General features: G+C 31.3%; 1 protein-coding gene across 3 annotated transcripts in view; it reads left to right on the top strand.

Moving 5' to 3' along the window:
- The window catches only part of Pcdh11x (protocadherin 11 X-linked), a 611,215-nt gene that overhangs the window by 16,007 nt on the left and 568,162 nt on the right, over window positions 1–27,046 (top strand). For 2 of the 3 annotated variants that reach the window (XM_048796549.1, XM_015506140.2), the window contains exon 2: window positions 10,284–12,782. In XM_048796549.1, the coding sequence (XP_048652506.1) occupies window positions 10,284–12,782 (2,499 nt within the window). Of the gene's footprint in view, window positions 1–10,283; window positions 12,783–16,620; window positions 19,726–27,046 lie in introns of those variants that run through there. The other variant, XM_048796550.1, reaches the window with a different exon arrangement.

Here is a 27,046-nt window from a genome sequence, read left to right as displayed (position 1 = left end):
ATATACATATATGATTACACTACTGGTGTGACTAAGTACCATGTACAGCCAGAGGAATGAAAAGTTATGATCCATTTGTGTACATGTGTCAAAATGCATTCTACTGTCATGTATAACTAACTAGAACAAATAAAAATATATTTAAAAAAATCCAATATATAAAAAAATTAGGTGAATTAAAAAAAATTCAAGTTTCAGTATATAAATGAAACATAAATGTAAATTTTGGGTAAGTTAGAACAAATATGTCTACCTTGTTTAAACAACCACTTATTAAGCTAATATTTTATTAGTGGCTTTATTTATGAAAAGCCACTTCTAGTTCATGAATTTGCAGGTTTTTTTATTTAGTATTATGGCTTATGAAAAATATTTTGACTGTATTTCCATAATCATTTTTATGTAAAATGATACTAGTCATTGACAATGTCCTTGCATAAATGAGCAGACTGGGACCTGTTTGGTTAGCCCTACCTCTGCTTGAGTCTATAAAGAGCTTATTAGTTGTATATGAATGGAAATTTTAGTTGTTTGATTAGACTACATACTTGCTAGATATTATGCTATGAAAATACTAGTTCTATTTTTAAGGTGTCATTTTAATTAATTTTGGAGAAATTTCAGAAACATTACTATTCTCTTGGTGGTTAGATATTATAGTGTATTGAGAACCTTATTAAAGAGTTATTAATTGAACCTAAGGAAAAAATGAAACACTGGTGTTCTAAAATCATTGTATGTCCTAATTCAAACTGATCTCAAACATAAATCACTCCTAGCATCACTGCCATGGAGCATAGTATTTTATGTTATTCAATACTTCTAACATTTGAGTAGGTTTAAGTCTCCTTAAATATATAAATGGTAGTTATGCTTCTAGAATTCTGATAGCATTTTTCTTATTAAGAAGTTGTTTTAAGAAGAATCAGATATAATTAAGATTTAGAAATCATCTTAGAAGACATGGCACTTCATTCTAAAACAGACTGAGACAACATTTAGACAAATGGAAATGAATTACAATTCACTCTTTTGTAATTTATTTGTTCTAATTTGTTATACATGATAGCAGAATGCATTTTAATTCATAGTACACAAATGGAGCACAATTTTTCATTTCTTTGGTTATACACAAAGTAGAGTTACACCATTCATGTCTTTATATGCATACCTAAGGTAATGATGACCATCTCATTCCACCATCTTTTCTACCCCGATGGCCCTTCCTTCCCCTCCCTCCCCTTTGCCCTATCCAAATTCCCTCCATTCCTCCCATACTCCCCACCCCATTATGGATCAGCATCCACTTATCAGAGAAAACATTTGATCTTTGGTTTTTTGGGATGGGCTTATGTCACTTAGCATGATATTCTCCAGCTCCATCCATTTACCTGCAAATGCCATGATTTTATTATCTTTTAATGCTGAGTAACATTCCTTTGTGTATATATACCACAGTATCTTTATTCATCTTTATTGAAATAGGCATGGGTCATGTAAGTCACTTTTCACCTCAAGAGGGGTCAGAGCTAACTGGGTAGGGATTGGATTATCATAATTATTCTGAACACAAATGGCCTTACCTGACACTTTCTCTGACTTAGTGGGCAAGGGTCTCCTCTCTGTACATGGCCTGGTATTGTTTGTCCTGAACATTCTCTTTTTTTTTTCCTATCATTCTGTATCCTGGATGCATATAATAACTCTCCCATGCTCTCTATTTCTTGACTAATTTTATCTTCAACAAAAAGAATATTGAGTTTGAAATCAAGATTGATAAAAGGACACATCTATATTTCCAATCCTCCACTTTTCTGGGAAAAAAATACTTTTTGATCTGTTTGAAACATGCATGGGAGAAAAGACACAGGTTTACTGTGCCTCCTATGCACACTTGTGGGAAATCTGAATGTACATGCTAGACTACAGCCTTCTTCTTGAAAAAAAAAATACAGATAACTGAGAAATCATAAGATTTTGATTCATATATGTAAATAATATTTTAGCATCTTATAATTATTCTGCAAGGCCCTTCCAACCCCACTATTAATCATCCTCCTTATATCAGAGAAAACATTTGGCTTTTGGTTTTGGGGGATTGGGTAACTTCATTTAGCATTATATTCTCTAACTCCATTAATTTACCTGCAAACCTCATGCTTTTATTCTCTTTTATTGCTGAAGTAATATTCCATTGTGTATGTATACCACAATTTTTTATCCATTCATCTACTACTAAAGGCCATCTAGTTTGGTTCCACAGTTTAGCTATTGTGAATTGTGCTATTATAAACATTGATGTGTGCTGTTTTTAAGTACGTTGGGTGTAGACCAAAGAGTGGGATAGCTGGGTCAAATGGTGGTTCCATTCCCAGTTTTCCAAGGAATCTCCATACTGCTTTCCATATTGGCTGCACCATTTTGCAGTTCCACCAGCAATGTACCAGTGTGCTTTTTTCCCCACATCCTCGCCAACACTTATTGTTGTTTATATTCTTAATAGCTGCTATGCTGACGGGAGTGAGATGAAATATTTGAATAGTTTTGATTTGCATTTCTCTAATTAAAATATTTTTTAGTTGTTGATGTACCTTTATTTATTTTTGTTTATTTATATGTGGTGCTGAGGACCAAACTCAGTGCCTCACACATGAGGGCAAGTGCTCTACCACTGAGCCACAACCCCAGCTTCATTAAGAAGTTGCTTTTTTTAAAGAAAAATCTACAAATTGTGAAATATTTTTTGTTAACTACTGATACTGAATTCCATTTTGAGAATTTAAGTAATATTAATAAATTGACAAGCAAGCAAAACCTATTCATGAACCCTCATTATTTTAAGTGATATTTCATTTTTTATCACTAAATATTACTTCTTAGGGATAATATAGTTTTTAAAGGGATAGGGAAGAAACTATTTTGTTGGTTGCTCAATGTTCTGGAATAAGGAAACAAGGGTTTTGTTTGTTTGGTTTTGTTTTTGCTCTAATTTGAAAAGTAATTACCTGATGATTATCTTAGGCAGAGAATTGTCCATAGTAAAGAGTTCTTGCCAACATCAAAAAAGCCTACATTTGGGCTGGGGTTGTGGCTCAAGTGGTAGCGAGCTCGCCTGGCATGCATGCGGCCAGGGTTCGATCCTCAGCACCACATACAAACAAAGATGTTGTGTCCGCCGAAAACTAAAAAAATAAAATAAAATATTTAAAAAAGCCTACCTTTTAAAGGTAGCTGTAGTTTAGTGGAAAACCATTGAACTCATAGTTAAACCACTTAGCTGTCAAACTTGAGTCTGTAATAAACTCATTTAGTAATCATGGGCAATTCACCTAATTTCCTTGAGTCTCAGAGTCCCTTTTGTAAAAGGAAAAGTAAGCTTAGATATTGCTTAAAGTATATTCTAATATATTATGTTCAGTGATTCAATATATCATGTTCTTGTTTTCTTATAATTCCCATTAATCTAACTTGAACACAAGGGAACATCTTCTAAAAAGAGCTGATTAGCAACAATTAAGAGTGACATTTCATTTGTTTTCCATGTCTTTTCTATTAAAAACAGTGATTAAAATCACATGCTTGACAATATTTTCTCTAAAGGGAAATATTTTCAAACAAAATGTACAATGATAAATCCTCTGGGTCAAGTTGAATTTTTATTTTAAATATTTACATAGTATTAAACAATTTTTCTGTGCTATAAAGTACATTCAATCTTTGCAAGTTTTTAATATTTGAATTTAGAATATTAAATGTATTCCCTACCTTTTATAAAATAGCCATATCATTTTGGTTTTATCCATTTGAAACTCTTTTTCTTATATTTCTGTGACCCAAAGATGGATCAGTATCATAAAGTAAGAAAACAATGGAAAATATTAAAATTAGGTTGGTTTATGATTAATCAAGCAGTAGCCAAAGCTCAGAAATAAATTCTTAGTCTTTCAACCAGTATTCCTAAATGTACAGAGTAAACAGCGTTTATTTAATCAGTTTTAGAATTCAACCTCTTTGGAACTATTTTTAGTACTTACTGGCACTCTATGTATTTTCTGGGCAACTGTACCAGATTTATAGCTCTGAAAGTGCTGTGTTATTTATTACCTTACAATAGGCAATGAAGTGGTGTCTTGCACATGGTTATGTCAAAAATATTAAAGTTTACTACAGTGATTCAGTTAATTCTTTCCCAGAACAATAAGCAAAAAACTATAGATTTTATTTGGCACCAAGTATCCTTTACTTTTTTTCAAAAGAAAAAAAAAATGTGTCTCTTGGGAGTTTTATATCCAGCATTAATTTTCTTTTCTTAGATTACAAAATTCCTACAAAGAATTAAATCTCAGACAGGCTTAAGATTTTGCTTATTACTTTGGTTTTGTCCTACGTTTTTTAACCCCAAAGCTCATTTTTAAATTTTGGAATAAATATCATTCACCAGAGTTTTGCAATAGATCAGATTATTAGAAATTTCATAATTTGTTTCTTGACCATAACTGGAATTGGTAATTTTGTGTACTTGAGATCAAAGTAGTTTATGATATCAGAATCCCAAATCAACATACCCTGTGTAAATGATTCTTGTGTTCCATTAAAATGGTATTTTATTTCTTTCTAAGTTTTTATTCTCTTTTTTGATTGTACATGTATACATATGTTTGACAGGCATAGGGCCTTATATTTTACAAGTATTGCCCTTGTCACATATGACACTTCATATTTGTGATAATTTCTTCTGAAATAATGATTTACAACTAGATTATAAAATTTTAGTAACTATTCACACTTTGGCCTTTATTACATTTTTGACAGAAAAATAGTAGTTGTTTCAGAAAATAATTCATAAATTGTTCTCTGGACAGTTATACTAAGGTTAAAGCAAAAAAAAAAAAATTCCCTAAGTCAACAATTACAGAGTATTCTTGTGGCTACCTACACTGCGATTTATAAGCAAGAACAATTAAGCACTGCTATTTTTTATTTTATTTTTAAAAATAGGAACCATCCTTTTAATGCATACATTTATTAATTAAACAAATGTTTACTGGGTGTGTGCATATATGCCAGATGCTATGTCCTTAGAAAGTATACATATAAACAAAAATACATGTCATGTTACCCTGTATTCACATCCATTATTAAGGCTTAAATAAATTACCTAGAGATGCACCCACATGAATGATAACTAGTGATTTCACCAATGGATGAACATTTTAGTGAAATACCAAAGTTTTTCTTAGTATGCCCCTATAAAAAAGAATAACAATAATAACTTTAGGTAGGTTTAGAATTTTGGGTACTTATAAGTCAATTATCTGGATTATTTTTTACTTCTTTTTGTATATACCTTAGATCTTTGTTAAAGTAAGGGAGAAGATGGATTAAGGAACTATACATCTTCTTTTTTCCTTTCTCATTTTTTTCACTAACATGTCCTGATCAAATGAAGGGCAAAGGGCTTTAATTTTTTTCATTGTTCATGTTTGTATTTCAGTTGAGCTAACTACAATGGGGTAGGACTAATGTTGATTCTCTGTGTTAATTATTCTTCATTTCTCAAGGTGTTGGACAAACCATTCTTGGAATAGTCATTCAATGATTCCAAGCTCATATTGACACCATATTTTACATAAACTTAGATATCTCTCTAAAATATTTTTTTTATCCAGAAGAGGTGGTGCACTCCTCTAATCCCAGCAGCTCAGGAGGCTGAGGCAGGAGGATCACAAGTTCGAAGATAGCCTCAGCAATTTAGTGAAGCCCTGAGCAACTTAGAAAGACCCTATCTCAAAATTAAAAAAATAAAATAAAAGGACTGGGGATGTGTCTCAGTTTTTAAGCACACCTGGATTCGATCACAGATACCAAAAATATTTTTGAAAAGTTTAAAAAACAAAGTTTGTTGAAAATTATGTCTGTCATGTATTGCCTCAAATTCCTTGAACAATAAAAGTTTAAATACTTCAACTGGAAGGTCACTGGTTGGGATCTAAATATTTGTGGGGAGGAAGCATTATACATGCACTCGCCTACGTGGACATAGAGTTTTCTTGACAAACAAAAACATTGTGGCATCTTGGAACACTATGATTTAATAGAACCTTGTACAATAATGGAAATGTTCCTTTTCTGCTTTCCAACACAGTAGCTATTGAGAACTTAAAATGTGGCTAGTGTAACTAAGAAATGATTTTTCAATTTTATCTAATTTTTATTAATTAAAGTTTAAATTTAAATACTCCCTTAGAACTAATCAGTATCATATTGAACAGAGCAGTCATAGAAGAAAGAAGAGTAATAGGAACATTATCCATTAGCTGGTGTGTGTGTGTGTGTGTGTGTGTGTGTGTGTATGTATACATACACTTCAGTATCACCTTGATTATTAGAAAGTTTTGTCTTTTACTACAATTTCAAATAAATAAAAGACAGTGAGTATGCTATTCTTGAAGTTTTCAACCAACATAAACTTGCCTGAATTTTCATGGCAAAGCAAAGCCCAACTCAAAATTTGGGCAAACACAGGATTAATTTTTTTAAAATATGAGCAGGAAATACATAAACATAACTTCAGAACCTTTACACATTATTTTATGGTATATTTTATATGTTATTTTCCCTTTATATAACCCAATACCTTATAATCTTCCTTTAGAGCTCTTATTAAAATATAATTTTTTATTAATCTGCTAATATCAATACCATAATTAAGTACTTAGTCATTGATTTGTCTTTCACTTTAGCTAGAATTTAATTCCCATTATGTTAGTAAAACGTTTACTCACCACCATATGTGCCCTGTACTGAGAAGAAGACTCTGACTATGATAGCCACTCAATATTAGCATCTTAAGAATTAACAAAATAGTGTTAAGTACTAGAGATGTTTATGAATTTCGATTTAGAAACTATTTTTCCATCCATGAATGAGACATCTTGATTTGAGCTCACATAAAAGCCTTTTGGAATAATATTTCAAAAATAAGTCATTAATTATGATTAATCGCTTCTTTGGGTCAGTTTTCATAATGTATACTGTATTCATATAGGATATTTTTGTCATAAAATTCTCCTTTTCTTGAAATATGCCATATTAGAGATAATAGATTCTGGCTTGTTAATTTTTACACTGTAATAGTTAAAACATGAAAAATTTTTCTCTTGTTGTCTATTCAAAGAAAAGTCAGATTATTTATTGTTTTATATTGACAAAATATAAATGGAATGAATGCTCACTTTTTCTTTTTATTCATTTAATTGACATATAAAATTATATTGTATCATTTAAAAACAATATAATAACAAGTACACATTGTTTAATTCATATGATTTTTTAAATCACAATTTACCAAACTGATGATTTAAATTAATATTTCTGATATGCTACCTTAAATTTCATAATAAGCATCTAATGCTTCATACCATACCATATTGTAGTGTTTTTTTTTAGAGAGAGAGAGCAAGAGAGAGAAGAGAGAAAGAGAGATTTTTTTTTAATATTTATTTTTCAATTTTCAGTGGATACAACATCTTTATTTTATTTTTATGTGGTGCTGAGGATCGAACCCAGTGCCCCGTGCATGCCAGGCGAGCACGTTACCACTTGAGCCACATCCCCAGCCCAAAGCAAATTGTATTTTTATATGTAATTTAAAGTATAAGTGCTGCCTATCCATGAACAGGGTATATTTTTCCATCTTCTAAAATCTTTTTCTATTTCTCTCTTTAGGGTTCTGTAGTTTTCATTGTATAAGTCTTTCACCTCTTTTGTTAGGTTGATTCCCAAATATTTTATTTTTTTTTTTTGAGGATATTAAAAAGAGCATACTACAGGGACACTGCTACATTGATGTTCATAGCAGCACAATTCACAATAGCAAGACTGTGGAACCAACCTAGATGCCCTTCAATAGACGAATGGATAAAAAAAATGTGGCATTTATACACAATGGAGTATTACTCTGCATTAAAAAATGACAAAATCATAGAATTTGCAGGGAAATGGATGGCATTAGAGCAGATTATGCTAAGTGAAGCTAGCCAATCCCTAAAAAACAAATGACAAATGTCTTCTTTGATATAAGGAGAGTAACTAACAACAGAGTAGGGAGGAAGAGCATGAGAAGAAGATTAACATTAAACAGGGATGAGAGGTGGGAGGGAAAGGGAGAGAGAAGGGAAATTGCATGGAAATGGAAGAAGACCCTCAGGGTTATACAAAATTTTCATACAAGAGGAAGTGAAGGGAAAGGGGAAAATAATACAAGGGGGAGAAATGAATTACAGTAGAGGGGGTAGAGAGAGAAGAGGGGAGGGGAGGGGAGGGGGGATAGTAGAGGATAGGAAAGGCAGCAGAATACAACAGACACTAGTATGGCAATATGTAAATCAATGGATGTGTAACCGATGTGATTCTGCAATCTGTATACGGGGTAAAAATAGGAGTTCATAACCCACTTGAATCAAAGTGTGAAATATGATATATCAAGAACTATGTAATGTTTTGAACAACCAACAATAAAAATTAAAAAAAAAATAAAAGTATAAGTGGATCTGAGTCAAAAAGGAAAAATTCCTAAAGTTTGCAGAAATATCTTTAATTCACAAGAGGAAAAAGATATGTGTAGTAGGGTATTATTATATTAAATTACATATAAGCAAATATAACAATTAAGTTAAATTTTAGAAGATAATGTGGGACTGGGAATTTGGTTCAATAGCAGAGTTCTTGCTTAGCATGTGTGAGGCCCCGGCTTCAATCCCCAGAACTATAAAACATAGATAATGTGATATGGAATATGTTTATAAACTGACAACTAACAGTCCCTGAAAACCTGGTATCTTTTATTAACTTCTATTTTATAAGATCTTGTTTAGACAATGGTATAAAAATCTATGAAAAAATAAGATGTTTCCCTGTTCTTTTATGACAGAGCACCTAAGTGAAAGATCAGTGTCTGGCACTTCCCATGTATCATCAACTTTTATGTTAAAAGTGTATTAATGAATTAAAATCATTTACTTATATATTTCTGTTTGTTCATATATACATATCTATTCTTAAGTCAGTTATTTGATAGGAAGCTTAAGGTTATTTTCTTCATACCCTCCAGTGACTTTTATGTTATTAATTTCTATTCAAATGCTTCAAGTAACACTAGTTAGATCTCTCTTTGAGAGCCAGCCCACATTACTCAGTCAGCTGGCAATATTTCTATTTGTGTAGGGTTCATCTTACTATAGTTCAGAGATAGGACTCTTTTTTGTGACAGGCCCATATTTTGACTTCATGGGCATAAAGAGAAAATAGGTATTGCCCCATACTAACTTTTTCAATGTGATATTTCAGCATGTGAGTTTTTGTCCATTGTATTTTTTATTAAGATTTAATAAAATAATATTTAATTATTAATTCCCAAGATAATTTCATTTTTATAATGTTTCTACAGGAAAATAAATGAAAATTTGTATGCACTTTACCCAAGTTTATATTCTAATCAGAGTTTGTGTTTTTTCTTTATCTGCCAAAGGTTTTAACTACATTTATATGTTATGTATGCTATTGCCTTGGCTGAGTATTTTATACTTTCTGGTTTCTTTTGGTCATAAAAAGGTATCTTAAACAATTAAATTCAAGTGTAAAAAAAGTTTTAATTCAGTTGGATTGATCATGGGTAATTCACTTCTAGCTTCATTTATCGTGTGCAGTTTAGTGACAATTCTTTTTAAAATTCTGTACAAGTTGGGCTGGGGATGTGGCTCAAGCAGTAGCGCACTCGCCTGGCATGTGTGCGGCCTGGGTTCGATCCTCAGCACCACATACAAACAAAGATGTTGTGTCTGCCAAAAACTAAAAATAAATAAATAAATAAATATTAAAAAATTCTCTCTCTCTCTCTCTCTTTAAAAAATTCTATACAAGTTTTCCTTTTGAAAATTTCAATAATTTGTATAAATGGGTTTCATTTATTATCATAAAATCTTACAAACTAAAACTCCTCCAGAATATCTTCTAGAACAACTCTTTAATTTTATAAATACCTGCAACTTTTAAGCCATTGGCTTGTGGTCATAATATTAGTTTTTAGGCAGAGTTGAGACTTAGACCCAAAGTTTTCTAGCACCTATGAACTTACCTTACTATGTCATGTGATTTAAGAAAATGAAAATTGTTCTAATTCATAAAATAACATAATCTGACTTATATATTATAATTATTATTTTGTTAACATATATTATTTTGTATTAAATAAGTAAAAGTGTATTTCATTATGTGTTTTCCAGGGTCAAAATATTTTTGGGCTTGATGTCATAGAGACACCAGAAGGAGACAAGATGCCACAACTGATTGTTCAAAAGGAGTTAGATAGGGAAGAGAAGGATACCTATGTAATGAAAGTAAAGGTTGAAGATGGTGGCTTTCCTCAACGATCCAGTACTGCTATTTTGCAAGTAAGTGTTGCTGATACAAATGACAACCACCCTGTGTTCAAGGAGAAGGAAATTGAAGTTAGTATACCAGAAAATGCTCCTGTAGGAACTTCAGTGACACAACTCCATGCTACAGATGCTGACATAGGTGAAAATGCCAAGATTCACTTCTATTTCAGCAATCTAGTCTCCAATATTGCCAAGAGATTATTTCACCTTAACACCACCACTGGACTCATCACAGTCAAAGAACCCCTGGATAGAGAAGAATCACCAAGTCATAAGTTACTGGTTTTGGCAAGTGATGGTGGATCAGTGCCAGCAAGAGCAATGGTCCTGGTAAATGTTACAGATATCAATGATAATGTCCCATCAATTGATATAAGATATATTATCAATCCAACCAATGGCACTGTGGTTCTTTCAGAAAATGCTCCACTTAACACCAAAGTTGCTCTCATTACTGTAATGGATAAGGATGCCGACCATAATGGTAGAGTGACATGCTTCACAGATCATGAAGTTCCTTTCAGATTAAGGCCAGTATTCAGTAATCAATTCCTCCTGGAAACTGCTGCATATCTTGACTATGAGTCCACAAGAGAATATGCCATTAAATTACTGGCCGCAGATGCTGGCAAACCTCCTTTGAATCAGTCATCAATGCTTCTCGTCAAAGTGAAAGATGAAAATGACAATGCTCCAGTTTTCACCCAGCCCTTCATAAGTCTTTCTGTTCCTGAGAATAACTCCCCTGGCACACAGCTGACCAAAATAAGTGCAACAGATGCAGACAGTGGACGTAATGCTGAAATCAGTTACCTTCTAGGTACTGATGCCCCATCTGAATTCAACCTGGATCATCGAACAGGCATTCTGACTGCAGTGAAAAAATTAGATAGAGAAAAACAGGAAAAATATTATTTCACTGTTCTGGCAAAAGATAATGGGATGCCACCATTAATGACTAATGCCACAGTCTTAGTAACCGTCCTTGATCAGAATGATAACAGCCCAATTTTCACTCACAATGAGTACAACTTCTATGTCCCAGAAAACCTTCCAAGACATGGCACAGTAGGCCTAATCACCGTAACTGATCCTGATTATGGAGAGAATTCTGCAGTCACTCTCTCCATTTTAGATGTGAATGATGACTTCACCATTGACCCACAGACTGGTGTCATTAGGCCAAATATTTCGTTTGATCGAGAAAAACAAGAATCTTACACTTTTTATGTAAAGGCAGAGGATGGTGGTAGGGTATCACGCTCTTCAACTGCAAAAGTAACCATAAATGTAGTTGATGTCAATGACAACAAACCAGTGTTTGTTGTCCCTCCTTCCAACTATTCTTATGAACTGGTTCTCCCATCCACTAATCCAGGCACAGTGGTCTTTAAGGTAGTTGCCATTGACAATGACACTGGAATGAATGCAGAGCTTCACTACAGCATTGTAGGAGGAAACACAAAGGGACTGTTTGTAATTGACCAAACAACTGGCAACATCACACTGAAGGAGAAATGTGTGGTTGCAGATCTTGGTTTACACAGATTGGTAGTTAAAGCTAAAGACTTAGGACAACCTGATTCTCTCTTCAATGTTGTAATTGTCAATCTGTTTGTGAATGCGACAGTGACCAATGCTACACTCATTCATGAATTGGTGCGCAAAAGCATTGAAGCACCAGCGACCCAAAATATTGAGACAGCTGATACATCCTCACCAACCAGTGACTATGTCAAGATCATGGTTGCCATTGTTGCTGGCACTATAACTGTTATACTAGTGATTTTCATCACTGCTGTAGTAAGATGTCGCCAACCACCACACCTTAAGGCTGCTCAGAAAAACAAGCAGAATTCTGAATGGGTTACTCCAAACCCAGAAAACAGGCAGATGATAATGATGAAGAAAAAGAAGAAGAAGAAGAAGAAGAAGCATGCCCCTAAGAACTTGCTGCTTAACTTTGTCACTATTGAAGAAACAAAGGCAGATGATGCTGACAATGATGGAAACAGTGTCACACTAGACCTTCCCATTGAACTGGAAGAGCAAACCATGGGCAAATACAACTGGGGCACTACGCCTACCACCTTCAAGCCTGACAGCCCTGATTTGGCCCGACACTACAAATCTGCCTCTCCACAGCCAGCCTTCCAGATTCAGCCTGAAACGCCCCTGAATTCAAAGCACCACATCATCCAGGAACTGCCTCTTGATAACACTTTCGTGGCCTGTGATTCCATCTCCAAGTGTTCCTCCAGCAGTTCTGATCCCTACAGTGTTTCTGAGTGCAGCTATCCAGTGACAACCTTCAAGACTCCTGTGTCTGTACACACCAGACCGGTAGGTAATCCCATTTCTAACTGACCTTTCTAAATTTATGTTCTTCTTATTTTCAGTTGATGTAGAACTTTACAGAAACTATTGACCTCCAAGAGGGATCAAAACGATCATATTGTATGGAAACATCCAAATAGATACATGAATTGAATAAAGACTGATAGAAAATCAGAATAAAATGACTGTTGGTTATAGGAAAAATGGGTGCAGAATCATGATTATAATAGGGGGGCAGTTTTGTCTGTAGATGACAGTATAATGCTTTATGCTAGAAAATAGACTGGGAAACCTCTATAACAAGGGTTATAGCATTGTCTTCACTACTATTGTGTATTGAGGATCAGAAAGATCTGGGCTAGCTACCATACAATAAAGCTTTTTAGAATCTATTGAACATATTTTAACACTAATGATGTTGGGAACCCCAGATTCACTTGGAGAAAAGTAATTAAATGGCAGCAAGTTATCCTCTCACCCATATCCCATCATGCCTACACGTCTCCACAATGAAGAATTTGAAGATTAGGAACTCAAAAAATTATTTTGGTACAATAAATCTATATTCACACAATATAGCAATAATGGGATTATAAAAACGAAGGATGCTCATTCTCAATTTCAAGCCAGCAACTGAAATTTATATAAGATCTCTATTTTAGATAATCAGTTAAATGTGTACATATTTATGCATGGTATTCAGAGCCCTTCAGAAGACATTCTTAAAAGATAATGCCTTTGGGCTGGGGATGTGGCTCAAGTGGTAGCACGCTTGCCTAGCATGTGTGAGGCACTGGGTTCGATTCTCAGCATCATATAAAAATAAAATTGAGATATTGTGTCCACCTAAAACTAAAAAAAAAGAGAGAGAGTTAATGCCTTTTGGGAAATGGAGTAATTTTTCTTTCTCTAATGTGCAGGAAGGGAAATAAGAGCATATAAAGACCCAAGAAATCTGTGCAAAATAATTTAAAATTCAATTCATTTGTGAAAACAAGCCTACATACATGCTTTTTATATTCTATATTCCATAGAACAATGAAGACAATTTTTTTTCTCAAAGTTCATGAGTATATTAAATCATATAAGTATTGTTGTTTTCTTAATAAAGTTATAGAATTTATCTACATTTTTCTTTCAAAGTCATGCCACATGTTGACTTTATTATTTTGTCTGTGTAGGTCTTAGAAAAGTATTAATCTATTTGAGTAAATAAAGTGATTTGAAAACATATTTAGGTTTAATAAAATGATTGCAATGTGAGAGTCAAAAGAGACCCAAAATCTGGAAATATTAAAGAAGTCTTCCAGATTCAAGATAATAGTGCAAATAATTTACCATATTTTTGGAAATTGTTTTAAGAATGGAGATCTTTTGAGGATATACATAGTTAAATAATACAATAACTTGAAACTTTCTTTTTTAGTCACAGAAAATGTAAGTTACTAATTCACTTGTGGGTGCATTTTTTCCTAACAGATCCATAATTAATTTGTAAAATAGAACCGTAGGCTCTGTAGAGTTCCTGTAATGCTTTGAATGAATTTGCAGGCCAGCAGTTATTTTCACAGTTCTGATGATTTCCATGTTTCTCTGCATTTGTTGGAGGACAAACATAGTAGGTGCTTGACATCTCCTCAGGTTGTATTTTTATTTATGCTTAATGACTCAAAAGGGAACTCTATTTTCTAATTCTTATCCTTATTATTCTCTTATTGAAGACCTTTCTCAACAGTAAGGTATTCTTTATTAATAACACTTTCTTTGATGAACATCCTGATAGAATTTTTTTTCTGGGCTAAACCTGTGACTTTCTTAAGACAGTATATAAATGATGTGGTTTGTGAATTACATTTGTGAATTATCATTTTTAATAGATTGGCTTATGAATTTTGTTAATACAGCAAATTCTGATTTCAACTGTTTACAAAGGTTCAGATACATTTTATGAGCTACACTAATTTTACTTGAGTATATGATCATACAGTAAGGAAGGTATGGATATATAAAAAATGAAGTATTTTGAAAATATCCATCTTTCCATTTTTTGTTGATAATTTGTAATTATTAAGAAGTAAATAAAATTAAAAATTCCTTCCCATTATGTCACTATATTTTATACAGTGAAGAGACTTTTTCCTAAGCATAGGACAAATAGCTTCATGAGTTAGGTAAAATACTAAAAGCATGTACAACTGTGAATGAGTTGTTGGTCATGGTTAGGTTTTTATTAATTAAAAGCACTAATTTAAAATCAGTGAGTATCAGGTGACTTATTTGATTTTTTTCACATCTTAAAAATAAATAAATTACACATTTTGTCATTGGCTTATAGTTCTTTCATATTAATTAGTAAATATCTTCTCAACATGAATTCATGAACTTAGCGAGATTAATACTAAATATCATTTGAATTTTACATTTGTGTTACATTCACAATATTCTTTACTCTCTCTATATTCTTCAAGTTGTGGTAATTAACACTAAGAAAGGAATCTTATATTCACTGATATTGCAGAATACTAAAAGAATAGTGAAAACTGAAAAAAATTACATATTTAAAACTTCAAATACAGCAGGTGTATTCTTTCTAAATAAACATCACACAAAACAGATGGAAGTGTCAGTCAATTGAATAAAAATCTGTCGTTCCTTAAGGAAATTCTGACAGTGAAAATAAAATATTACTGTTAGAAGGAAACAGAAATATTCCAATTTATTTTAAACAAAGTGAGAAAATAAACTTTAAAAAGGAGGTCTTGCAGTGATATTTACATTTAGTTCATTACTCATCTGATTAGAAATATGCATGTAGAGTAATAAAACAGCTCTAGTATGATGTAAGATACAAGGAACCTTCCATAAATTTTACATTTTAAAAACGGTATCAAATGCTTTCTTCAGATTTTTCTTTTTTACTGTGGAGCTCAGGAAAAAAATATGGAACATTCATTATATAGGTGTGCATCCATTGCATGAAGCCGTCTATACCTGATGAATATGATGCTCCTCTTTGGCATAAGTTTCTATATGTATTATGGAAGGCATTTTTGTATATATAGTAGTAGAAATATAAAACATGAAATTTAAGATGATTTCACAGATTAATTTCTATTAACAAATCCCAGAGCAATCAAATAACATTTGGTATATATGACCCTACAAAACTAATAAATAAATATAGCTATTTTAGAATCAGTTTTGTTAATTTTCATACAGAAGATATGTATTGGCAAAAACAAGTCTTGCTTAACACAACTGTTCCACTAAAATATGTGAAGACTTTGCATTTAAAAAAAACAGAGAGAAGGGGGCTGGGGTTGTGGCTCAGCAGTAGAGCACTCACCCTGGGTTGTATCCTCAGGACCACATAGAAATGAATAACTAAATAAAATAAAGGTATTAAAAAAACCGTGAGGAGAATAAAAATAAAAGCACCATTTTTGAGGGCCTTCTATATGTTAGTTACTGTCTTACACATATATTTGAAGTATTTCATTTTTCCCCTCCAAAAAAACTATAATTTTTTTTTTTTTTTTTTTGTGATTTGAGTTGAAATAGTTTTTCAATTTCAGAAATAAGGTTAAAAAAAGGTGAATCTTTTGGAAAATTATAATTCATGGATGAAATCATGCTGTAGATATGTGATACATCAATTCAAATAATAACAATAATCTGAATTGGCCTGAAATAGAATTAGTATTCACTATGGTTAAGTTCAGTAACTTTGATTAAGTACATCTATATTTTGGTATGTGAATTTAGCCTTGTAGCATGCTTGGCAAATAAGATTCCTAGAACACAACCATCTGATTTTGATAACATGTTATTTTTCTTGTCCTAGACTGATTCCAGGACATCAACTATTGAAATCTGCAGTGAGATATAACTTTCTAGAAATAACATAATTCTATTCATTTCCCCCCAAATTTAGTGATTTGTGATTTCAAAATTAGACTAAGACTATTAATTTTGTTATCTGGATTTCCCATTATAACAGCAAGCAAAACAAAACTACCTTAAAAAATAATGTCTCAGTAAACGTTACTGGGAACCTGGTAAACACAGCAATGATTCTGCTTTGCTTTATTTAGCTGTAATCTGGAAATTTAAATTTAAAATGTATGGAAGAAACAATGCATTACAATATCTGAGTTCTATCATGCTGTTTTTCTGTTTGCTTGCTCTGAATGTCAACAACTGTGATATAATATAATTCTGTTTTGGTGTACACACTGATGGGTAATGTATTAGTCATGAAACATGAAATTACTTGCTCTGATTGCAGAAAAGTTTAAATACCTCCGGGAGTTTGAGAGTGATGGTGAACACTCCAAGCTACCCTCTGAAAGGTGTCCAGGGCAAGAGATTATTTTAAGACCAGCAAACAAACCAACCAAATCAGAAAACTTTTAGTAGAATGTTTTCAAAATATACACTAATATAATATGTTTTTTGCTAATAAAACCATTTTATTTACATACCGCTCTGCTTAAAAGTTGGATAATAAAAAATAAACTTTTGGGGTTTTCCTATTGATTATAATTACACAGCTCCACTACTTTAACCATTAAACAGATTATTTTTATTATCATTATGTTTCCTTTTCCTACAAATATTTAAAAAGAAGTCCTTGATATTTTCTCTATTGAAAGGAGAATGTAAGGTTCTTTATACTCCCTGGTATTTGGGGGAAATGCATTTACATTTCTTGTATTATGAAGCATAACTACAGTCATCTGAGGGTAGAAACAAGCATGAGATTAGATATTTCAAAAATGATTATATCTTAATTTTGAAACTACCTAGCAAAAAATAATGCACTAGAGTGACATTAGATTTTTACTTTTCTGACATGAAAATATTGAATAAGTAACATTGCTTTGAGTAATTTGCTTGATAAACTTCACTCACTTTATACAGTATTTCAGTTAACTCATTTCCTACACAAATGAATAAATGCCTCAATTTGGGTATACATTATATTTTATTGAAGAATGACATGCTTCAATTTTATGGTATGTTCTTTAAATTGCTTTTGACTTACTAACATTACTAACAGTTTAAAAAAAAAAAAAAAAAAACCTTTAACTTCTTAGTAAATAAAGGGAGTATAAAGGACCCTTATAATCATGACATAACATGCTTCCTGAATTTTCATTCAAATTCTCAATTATGTATCATTTCTCCTTGAAAAATATGAGAAGGATATGTTCTGTTATGTATGTGTAGTAAAAGTAGTGTATTATTTTAAGTGTTCTGCAATGTAAAGATATTTAGAAGACATTAATGCTCTATTTAGCATTTCAAATTGTATAATTCTTGGATATGTGATATATAGGTAATATTCTAAACAAGTTTCTGCTACATTTTATGTTCCCATTGACCTGATACAGAATCTTCTGTATCTCCAATGACGTCAAATTAATTGAACATATGTTTTTGCTATCTGGCTGTTTAAACATTATGTTATTGATTAAAACAAGTTTGAGTAGAACTAGTTATGGTAATAAGAAATGTCATGTAAGGTGCAGTATTATATTACATGCTATAAACAACTGATGTAGAAAAAATACTTTCTAGTAAAACTTACACTTGTACAACTTCCTCACATAGAATAACTTTATAGTGCTACCCCATTCCTTCTAGATAAATATTTCAGTTTAATTCAAATCATTCTAAGAAATGTGAAAAATTGACCCAACTTAGTATATTCCTAATATCAGTGCCCTGCAGATACTAAGATATACGAGTAGTGAGAGTGTCTAAAATCCATATCTCAATTTAATTGTAAATAACCTGATGAGGCCCAAGAACAGGCCTCCCATAATATCCTACCATGGCTTCATGACCATTTATGTATTCACTTATTAAATAAATGCATTTTAAATGCATGTGTCATGACTACCCTGGTCTCTTCTTTTCTACACACTCTGTGAGTTAAGGAAGAGTATCTCATTTTTTCCTACTTTGGTGACCATTCCTTTATGACCACAGTGAGAATAACTCCTAATTGTTCCTTTGTATGTGTAAAGGTGAAAATATATTGAAACTTTTATGTGCAGTTTTTTAAAACCTCTCTCAATGGTTTTATGAGTGTTGTCTTTGCAGGTGATGAAAATAGAAAATTTATTTTAAAAATTTATTTATGACTCCATCTCACAGAATGCAGCTTCTGTGAGAAAAGATCTTCTAAAATTATTTCCTTCCAGATCTTTGTGATAAAATATTTACTCATATAAGCCAATGATAATTGACATTTACCAGTATTTAAAATTGAATCATATATGGAAATAGATACAACTTATGACTATGAACTATCCTTGATCTCTCCTTTCCTTGTGTCTGAGGGAATATTTACATCTGAGAACAATATGGAAGGCATTGAAACAGTTTTCTACAAAAGATAAATAGGAAAAAATACATATCTCCACACTTAGTTTCATCTTAGCATTTGATTTGGTGGTATATTCAACTGAATTGTCATAATTATTACATGTCTGCCATACACTGTCTCAGATATTTTCCAGTCTTTGTGTTGAACTTAATGGATTTGTGTAATATTCTCAGTTTAAGTGTCCTTAAAAGTCTCTCTGGTTCTTATTTTAGTCAACAAATAAAGAATAGCAAATCTAAGACTCATCATCATAAATAAATAAAAGTAACTTTTAGTGAACCTGTTCTACTGAATCATAAGTATGCTATTTAATTAGTAAGCTACAATGTACTGTGCAGTTTCTGCCCTGAAAGCTCACTAAAAAGTATTTTCTTTTGGATAAAATTCACAATTCATAACTTGAAAATAGTGAAATACTTTGCCTTATTTTAGTTTAAATAAAAAAATATTTTCTAAAACTAAGATATTTAAGCCATTTTATTTCTGAAATTATTGTTGTATTCAGGGATAGATGTCTAAAATTTATAAAACAATTTAAATTCAATACATTAATGTTTATATGTCTTCTATTTTCTGTTGGCACTCATCCACATTTATCATTAAAAATGCATAAAACTGGGCTGGGATTGTGGCTCAGTGGCAGAGTGTGTGCCTAGCATGTGTGAAGCACTGGGTTCGATTCTCAGCACCATGTATCAATAAGTAAAATAAATGTCCATTGACAATTAAAAAATATTAAAAAATGCATAAAACAGATTAATTTTTTAAAAGATGATTTTAAATTCACTATTTTGGATAATATTTACTAAGGTTTTAATTTCAATACAAAATACTACTGCCTCATTTTACTATTTAACCACTTGCACTTTTCACTATTTAACTAGGTTTTATAATAATGTGCCTAGTAGATGTAATGTGAAACCTGATATCAACCAAAATAGTACAGGACAAGCATATCCTAAGAAATCTTTTATGAACTTAAGCCACACTTCATAAATGCTTACATAGGTGCTCTTGTGCAGTATACATATTTTTTAAAGATATTTTGAAGCTTAGGTTTTTTTTTGCTTAAATATTTTGCTTTAGATTTAGTTTTCTAGTATATTCAAAGGTGCTGTGATAACATAGAATTGTGTGCTATATATAATTAGTGGATTTTTTAAAAAGAACTAATGTACAATTTGTTTTTTTCATGCATTATGGGTGTTCAAACATGACATCCATGGTTTAATGTGATATTTAGAAAAAGGAGTAGACTTTTAAAATTCTAGAGTAGCCATAGGCTTTCATTTTTTTTATTGCACATGTAATACATACTTGTCATATAAGTTTTTAAAAAATGTTGTTAGATTATAGATGAATTTTCAATTTTTTTTATTTCTAGCTATATCAGTAAGTTCTTTATAATTTATTTCATCATTTGGTTTGAAAACTCTTTAATTTTTGAAAGTGGTACATTTTATGTTTACAGAATTATTCTTTAACTTTTGGAATTGGTGCATTTTAAGTTTACAGAATTATTACCTTTGTTTTATATTATAAATTATACAGGATTTTTACATGATTTAAAGATTGACTTATTTATTATGAATTTTGTTTATTTTTATAGATGTGTAATTGAGTAAATACATGTAATAGCAGTTGTTTAGTTAATGGTGTAGTACACAGGCATTCTACAAATCTCTCTATACATATGAGACTAACCTCTTTTCAGTGAAAACATCAAGTCTTCATGAGAAAGCACTTTTTTGGTTAAAAAATAGCATCTACATTTCCACTAAAAGTTCCCTTAGCATTAACAACCAATTGATTTATTTAAAGAATTCTCATAACCAACTCTTACCTCTTGTGTATTCTATATATTCTCAATTGAAATAGTTTTAGCTGTTCCTTTTAAAGTGTATAATTATATTAAATTATCCATAATACACTGGTACCCTGCAATTAGGAATAAAACTTTTGTCAAGTGAAACAATCACATTTCTTTAGATTTAATATATTTAAATTGACATAACGAAAATGAAGTATTTCAATTGATTTTCTAGAAATATTTTCACGTTTGTCCCTTATTATTTAGCCTTATATATGTTAATTATTCATTGATTTACTTCATAAGATGTTATTGTTTTTGAAATGCAGTTGACTTTTAAAAGCATCTCATTCTTTTTCTCTTAAAGCTTGGCTTAACCAATACATAACAAAATAATGTTTTCCTTAGATACTCAGAGAAAATTTTAAATAGTACTGCTTTTACTTGATGGTAGTTAAAAGGAAACAAATCTCAAATTCTGATGAAAAATATTATTTACAAAATTTATACAATAAACTTTAATATTTATTTACTTGTTTAAATCTGTGTCTGATCTAACATCAGTTACAAAATTGATAGAGATCATCATTTCAATAATGTAATTGAAAAAAATTGATTGATTGATTCCCTTACACAAAAATATTTCCAGAAAATCAAACATGCTGCTCAAAGACATATTCAGGGTCACAACCTTGAAGTAATTAAAGTTTTAAAATAATTTTGACCTGCTCTTTTGTCATGTAAACACAAACATAATCTCATATTTAAAGGTGGAACAAACATACAAAAATGGAATTTCATGGATCCTGGAAAACTACTTCATGAGCTCCTAAATTAGAGACTATATTTCATTATTTATATACATTTGATCATTTTCTCATTCAAAATTATGTACTAGTAACATTCTTTGAAAAACAATTGTGCACCTCATTTGTGATGTTCAGATTAAATAATTATGATTTTTTAACACAAATTCAGTTATTCAAGAGAAGGTGCTGAGTTCTCCTCCAGGTTAACTATCATGTTTCTACATGATACCAAAATATCTGGATGCAAAATGTAATTTTCACTCTGCCTGGTCAACTCAAGAAATTGTTTAACTTCATAATGATACAGACCTTAACACTGCAGAACTATATTTTAATAGTTTTATTTTACATAGAAAGAATAGTTTGATATGATAATTATTTCCAAATATAGAATAATTGATAATATTTTAAAAGAAAGTTTCAAATGGTGCTACAATTCCACTTTACATGTATAAATATTTGTTGTTTATAAGGCCATATACACATTTATTTCAAAATTTACACAAATTATGGAAATGAAAAGGAATATAATATTAAATCTTCCTTGGTTGGAGAATTGAAAGATAACAACATCAAGCTCATGTTTATAAATTGATATATTTGATTGTGGCTCTTTAGGTAAAATTTGTTTTAATATGCTAAGTAGTTTCTAATACAATGGGGTCAAAAAGGGTTAGTACCTATATAAGCATACATTTGCATGTTTATTTGTGCTTATAAAGTTTCTAACGGGAAAAAGTGATATAAACTTTAACCTAAAAACAATTTTTTAAAATATCATGAATCTACATTCACAGTGCTACTGGCTCCTTTAAACTGTTGTCCTCACTCCCAAAGTACAATCATCCTGTATCCTTCATATGATCCTATTTACTCTCTCTGTGTCATTTAGTAAAGATTTCTGTCATACTCAATGCATTATAAATATGTGCTCATGTGTTTTATTCCTTTCAATTAAGATATTTGGTTTCAATATATAAGCGGTACTTAATAAAGTTTTCTGTTTTATGAATGATCTAAAATCCTCTAATATTAGAATATATATGAAAAAAAGATCAATCTACTCCTTTTTACTTAAATGTTCAAGTTCTGCTTTTGCACAAAACAAAGACAAATTTGCATTGTCGATATGTATCTTTTTCTCAGTTGTTATGGCCAAAACATAAACATAAATGTCTATTAACACTGCCACCTTCATTTTTCATTAACACTTTAATTTTATATCTATGAAAAACGAAAGAGTCAAGTGGATCTCTGTTCATGCTCTGTACAATGTCAGATTGGCAGTTTCATGCATCTACAATTTTATTGGTGTAATTTATGTTTTCATAAAGGGGTTTTGATATGGATTTACCATCATTCTCTATTTCCATATATGTTTGTCTATGTCTCTTAAAACACTCGTTTTTGTGATTATCTAAGTGTGGACTATGGATTGATATACATCAAAGGAATATTTATGAGGATAGGTCCAGATTTCAGATTGGGCAATGCATACAATTCAGTGTAATTTCTGTGTTTGAACAGTTAGATCTAAAAATGGCAGCTGAAGAAAAATTATGTATGTTAAAATTGTGAAAATTTAATAGACACGAGGATTCATAACGTTTTTAAATTTTTCTTTTTGCTTTGTACTTTGTAGCTGTAATAAAAAAGTAAACAGGTTTTGTATGAATATGTTAGAATGAATATTATAGAGCATATTTCAACTGGAATACGTGTAGATACTAACACCTGATTGAATATGATGTACTTTCAGTGCATAAAGTGTGTGTAATCTGTACTAAGTGAAATATATATAAATAAAGTTGTTTCTGCATTGCAATAACACATCTTCTGATATTTTTTGAAGTGCTCATTGTCAGCAGAGGCTAACAATTTTATTAACAGTCTTCCAGGATCCTAAAATATTTTAAATACAGTAACATCCTACACTCTTCATAGTGTACTTCATTATCTAAACTGAATTAAACTGAACTTTATACATTGGCATTCTTATTTACCAACATTGTGAGGTAACTGATCCCTTTTAGTCAAACCAAATCAATCAATTAGATAGTGGTAAATTATATTTACTAAAGTTTTAGTTTTGTGCATGTATTGTTCTCAGAGTCTTTGAATATTGGTAAAATACTATCATTTATCAAAAGTTGTTATTTGGTAAAACATCACAAATAATGCAGTTAACCATCAGTTCAAACAAGAGTAGAAAAACATTTCTCAATCTTTTACTGTGATAAAGGAAGACATTTTGGAGAATTGGGGTCTATTGGGGTAAGAATATGGGACAATAGCAGTTCTCCCCTTGTTGCTATTAGTGTAAAAAGCCCCTGACAATGAATTTAACTGTAATTATGTTAGAAAATAATCTTTCATTTTCCAGAGCTGAAAAATCTCCAAATATAATGGATTAAGATTTTTAAAAATCACATTAAAATGGCACAATACAAAACTTCAAATTTTGTTACAATAATTAAGAGTGTGTGGTGGTGGTGGTGGTGGTGGTGGTGTGTGTGCATGAATATCACTAGTAAATAAGCTGGAAAGTATGCATTAGGTATGAGCAGGCAAGTACCTAATCCGCTTCAGTAATCACACTACAATTAGCAATACTCGGTCATATTCAAGTAGCAATTAAATCTTATTAATCTTACTTCTAAAATACCTCCCACATTTGTCCCTTTGCCATTTCCTTTATGAAGATTTGATCGTGAGTTTCCTGTTTTATAACTAACAGGTTGTCTTACTTTGAACTTTCATCTGTCTAATCAATTTTTTACACAGTATCCAAAGTATTCTTTCTGAAACATACATATGATCAGATGAAGTCTATGGCAGAATATGTCTTGAGTCTTTCTCCATTACATAGAGAATAAAGCTTCAATTAGTGTACATTTCAAGAGACTTTGCAGTCTTAGCCTGTCTACATTTTCATCCTATTTCCACCACTGCATGCACTGTATATTTTTAACACACTTCCCTCTGCTCCCTGACAAAACCTTGTACTTTGATGCATAAATTGTCACAATTTACCAAAATTACATTGGGTACCTGCTTTAGTTAAGACACTGTTCTGTGAACAACTGGATTAACTAAGCTATGGTCAGTGAAGTAGAATTGTAATGGTGCAGATAGGGCAAGTATGCAAGTACTTTTTTTGTTCACATTAGTTATACATGACAGTATAATGCATTTTGACACATCATGCATAAATGGACTATAACTTCTAATTCTTCTAGTTGTACATGATGTAGAATCACACTGTTCATGTAATCATATATGTAAAGTAGGTTAATAATGACCAATTAATTCTACTATCCTTTCTACCCCCATGCCCCCTCCCCTTCCTTCACTCCCCTCTGCCTAACCCAAAGTACCCCTATTGTTCCATAGCTCCCCTCCCTTATTATGAATTAGCATCTGCATATCAGAGGAAGCACTCAGGCTTTGGTTTTAAGAAATTTCAAATAGTTTTAATTACAAAAATACCAGATAAAAAAATGAGTATATTATTTATTTATTTATTTATTTAATCAAAAATAGAGGAAGCTGGGATGATACTCTTTTCTTCCACATCTAATTTCTTGGAATTAATCACATATTTGTATGTGTTAATTAATCTTCCTCAGGTAAATGCGTAGATCATACAACCTTTTTTTTTTCTTTCACACAATCTTTAAATGGTAGTTTCTGGAAACTACTCCTAGAAAAAAATTTAAACATTGATTTCAGATATTTTGATTCTTTTTACATTTCCTATTCATGAGTTATAACAAAAAATATCAAATAAAAACTTAAACCCTTTGTTGATCTATATATACTCCACATACATAGGGATATGAGAACAATATTCTGTTATTAGGCATTTTAGCAAAGCAACCACTCTAGTGCTTCTTTAAAGAAATATATTGCTAGTATGTTCTATCACAAGAAAAAAGTGTTATTGTACTCAATAGAGGAATATTTTCCATAGTGAATTGTCCAAACAGACACTGACACTTCTCTTGTTAGAATGTGTTTGTGTGTACATAAATTATATCATTGAATTACTGAGATGAAATGGTCACCCCAAATAGAAATCATTTTCTCTTTTCCCCTCTATGATTCCATCAAAGTTATCAATTCTGTGGGAAGAGGAACAGAGAGCAAACCATAAACCATCAAATACAGATAGTGCCCACATCGCAACATGGTGGAATTATCTTGAAATCCAGAATATCTCTATTCAAAGACCACATATCTCTACTCAAAACTGAGGGGAAAATATATATACACACATACATATATACATGTATACATATGTGTGTGTCACACACACACAGACACACACACATATATATATATATATATGTATATAAAATTTTAAGGAATGCATTTCTTGACATGCATGTTGCAAGCAAATATAGCACCTCCTTCCTAGAAATAGAAGGGATGAAAATAAACCACCTTCTTTTTAGTTTAGACTTTTTCTTGTATCCTCATTATGATAAAATGTATTTCTACATTATATACAGGAAATATCCTGGGATACTGGGGGTTTTTTAAACTTTATTTTATATATTTATTGTTTTATGTGGTGCTGAGACTCAAACCCAATGCCTAATACATGCTAGGCAATCACTCTACAACTGAGCCACAACCCTAGCCCAGATTGAAGTTTAACTGTAGTTTATATTTCATGTCTTTGCTTGACAGTCTTATATCAGGATGCTGGAGCATCAATTTTAGTATAAAACATTTTCATAGTACCTAATGTTTTACAAAATCTATCACTTCACCTCTTTTCGTAAAAGGAATGAACACCTTCATGGTTTGGCAAATAGTGTTTCTTAAATTGTAATTAGTGAGGATACCACCCAGATAAGATAAAAGCAGACATTAACATTCTTAAAGTCAGTGGCTGTTTTTCTCAGTGCATACACTGTTGGGACATATAACCATTATAAAGAGGAAATAAAATGTAATATTCAATATAAAGATGAAGCTAAGGACTCAGTAACATGCAAAATAGCAAGAATAGCATATTGCTAAATTTCTAATGAACACACTTCCTTCTTACGTTTGTGTGATGTTTTACATATTTTTGAAATGTTTCCATCAGGACAGTGGGAGTGTTATCATTCATAAAATTTACCCGTTTACTTTTTGATTTTGATAGAGCCAAAAAGTATTTCCTACGGTGTTTACTTTTTAGAATAATTCTATCTAAAGTGAATATAGCTGAACAACTACTATAACTATATGCCAAATCTGC

The sequence above is a fragment of the Marmota marmota genome, unplaced genomic scaffold (genome assembly GCF_001458135.2).
Source record: "Marmota marmota marmota unplaced genomic scaffold, marMar, whole genome shotgun sequence".
In the NCBI taxonomy this organism is placed as follows: domain Eukaryota; kingdom Metazoa; phylum Chordata; class Mammalia; order Rodentia; family Sciuridae; genus Marmota; species Marmota marmota.
Note: the sequence above shows the minus strand (reverse complement) of the source record. Positions and strands in the feature narration are given on the sequence as shown.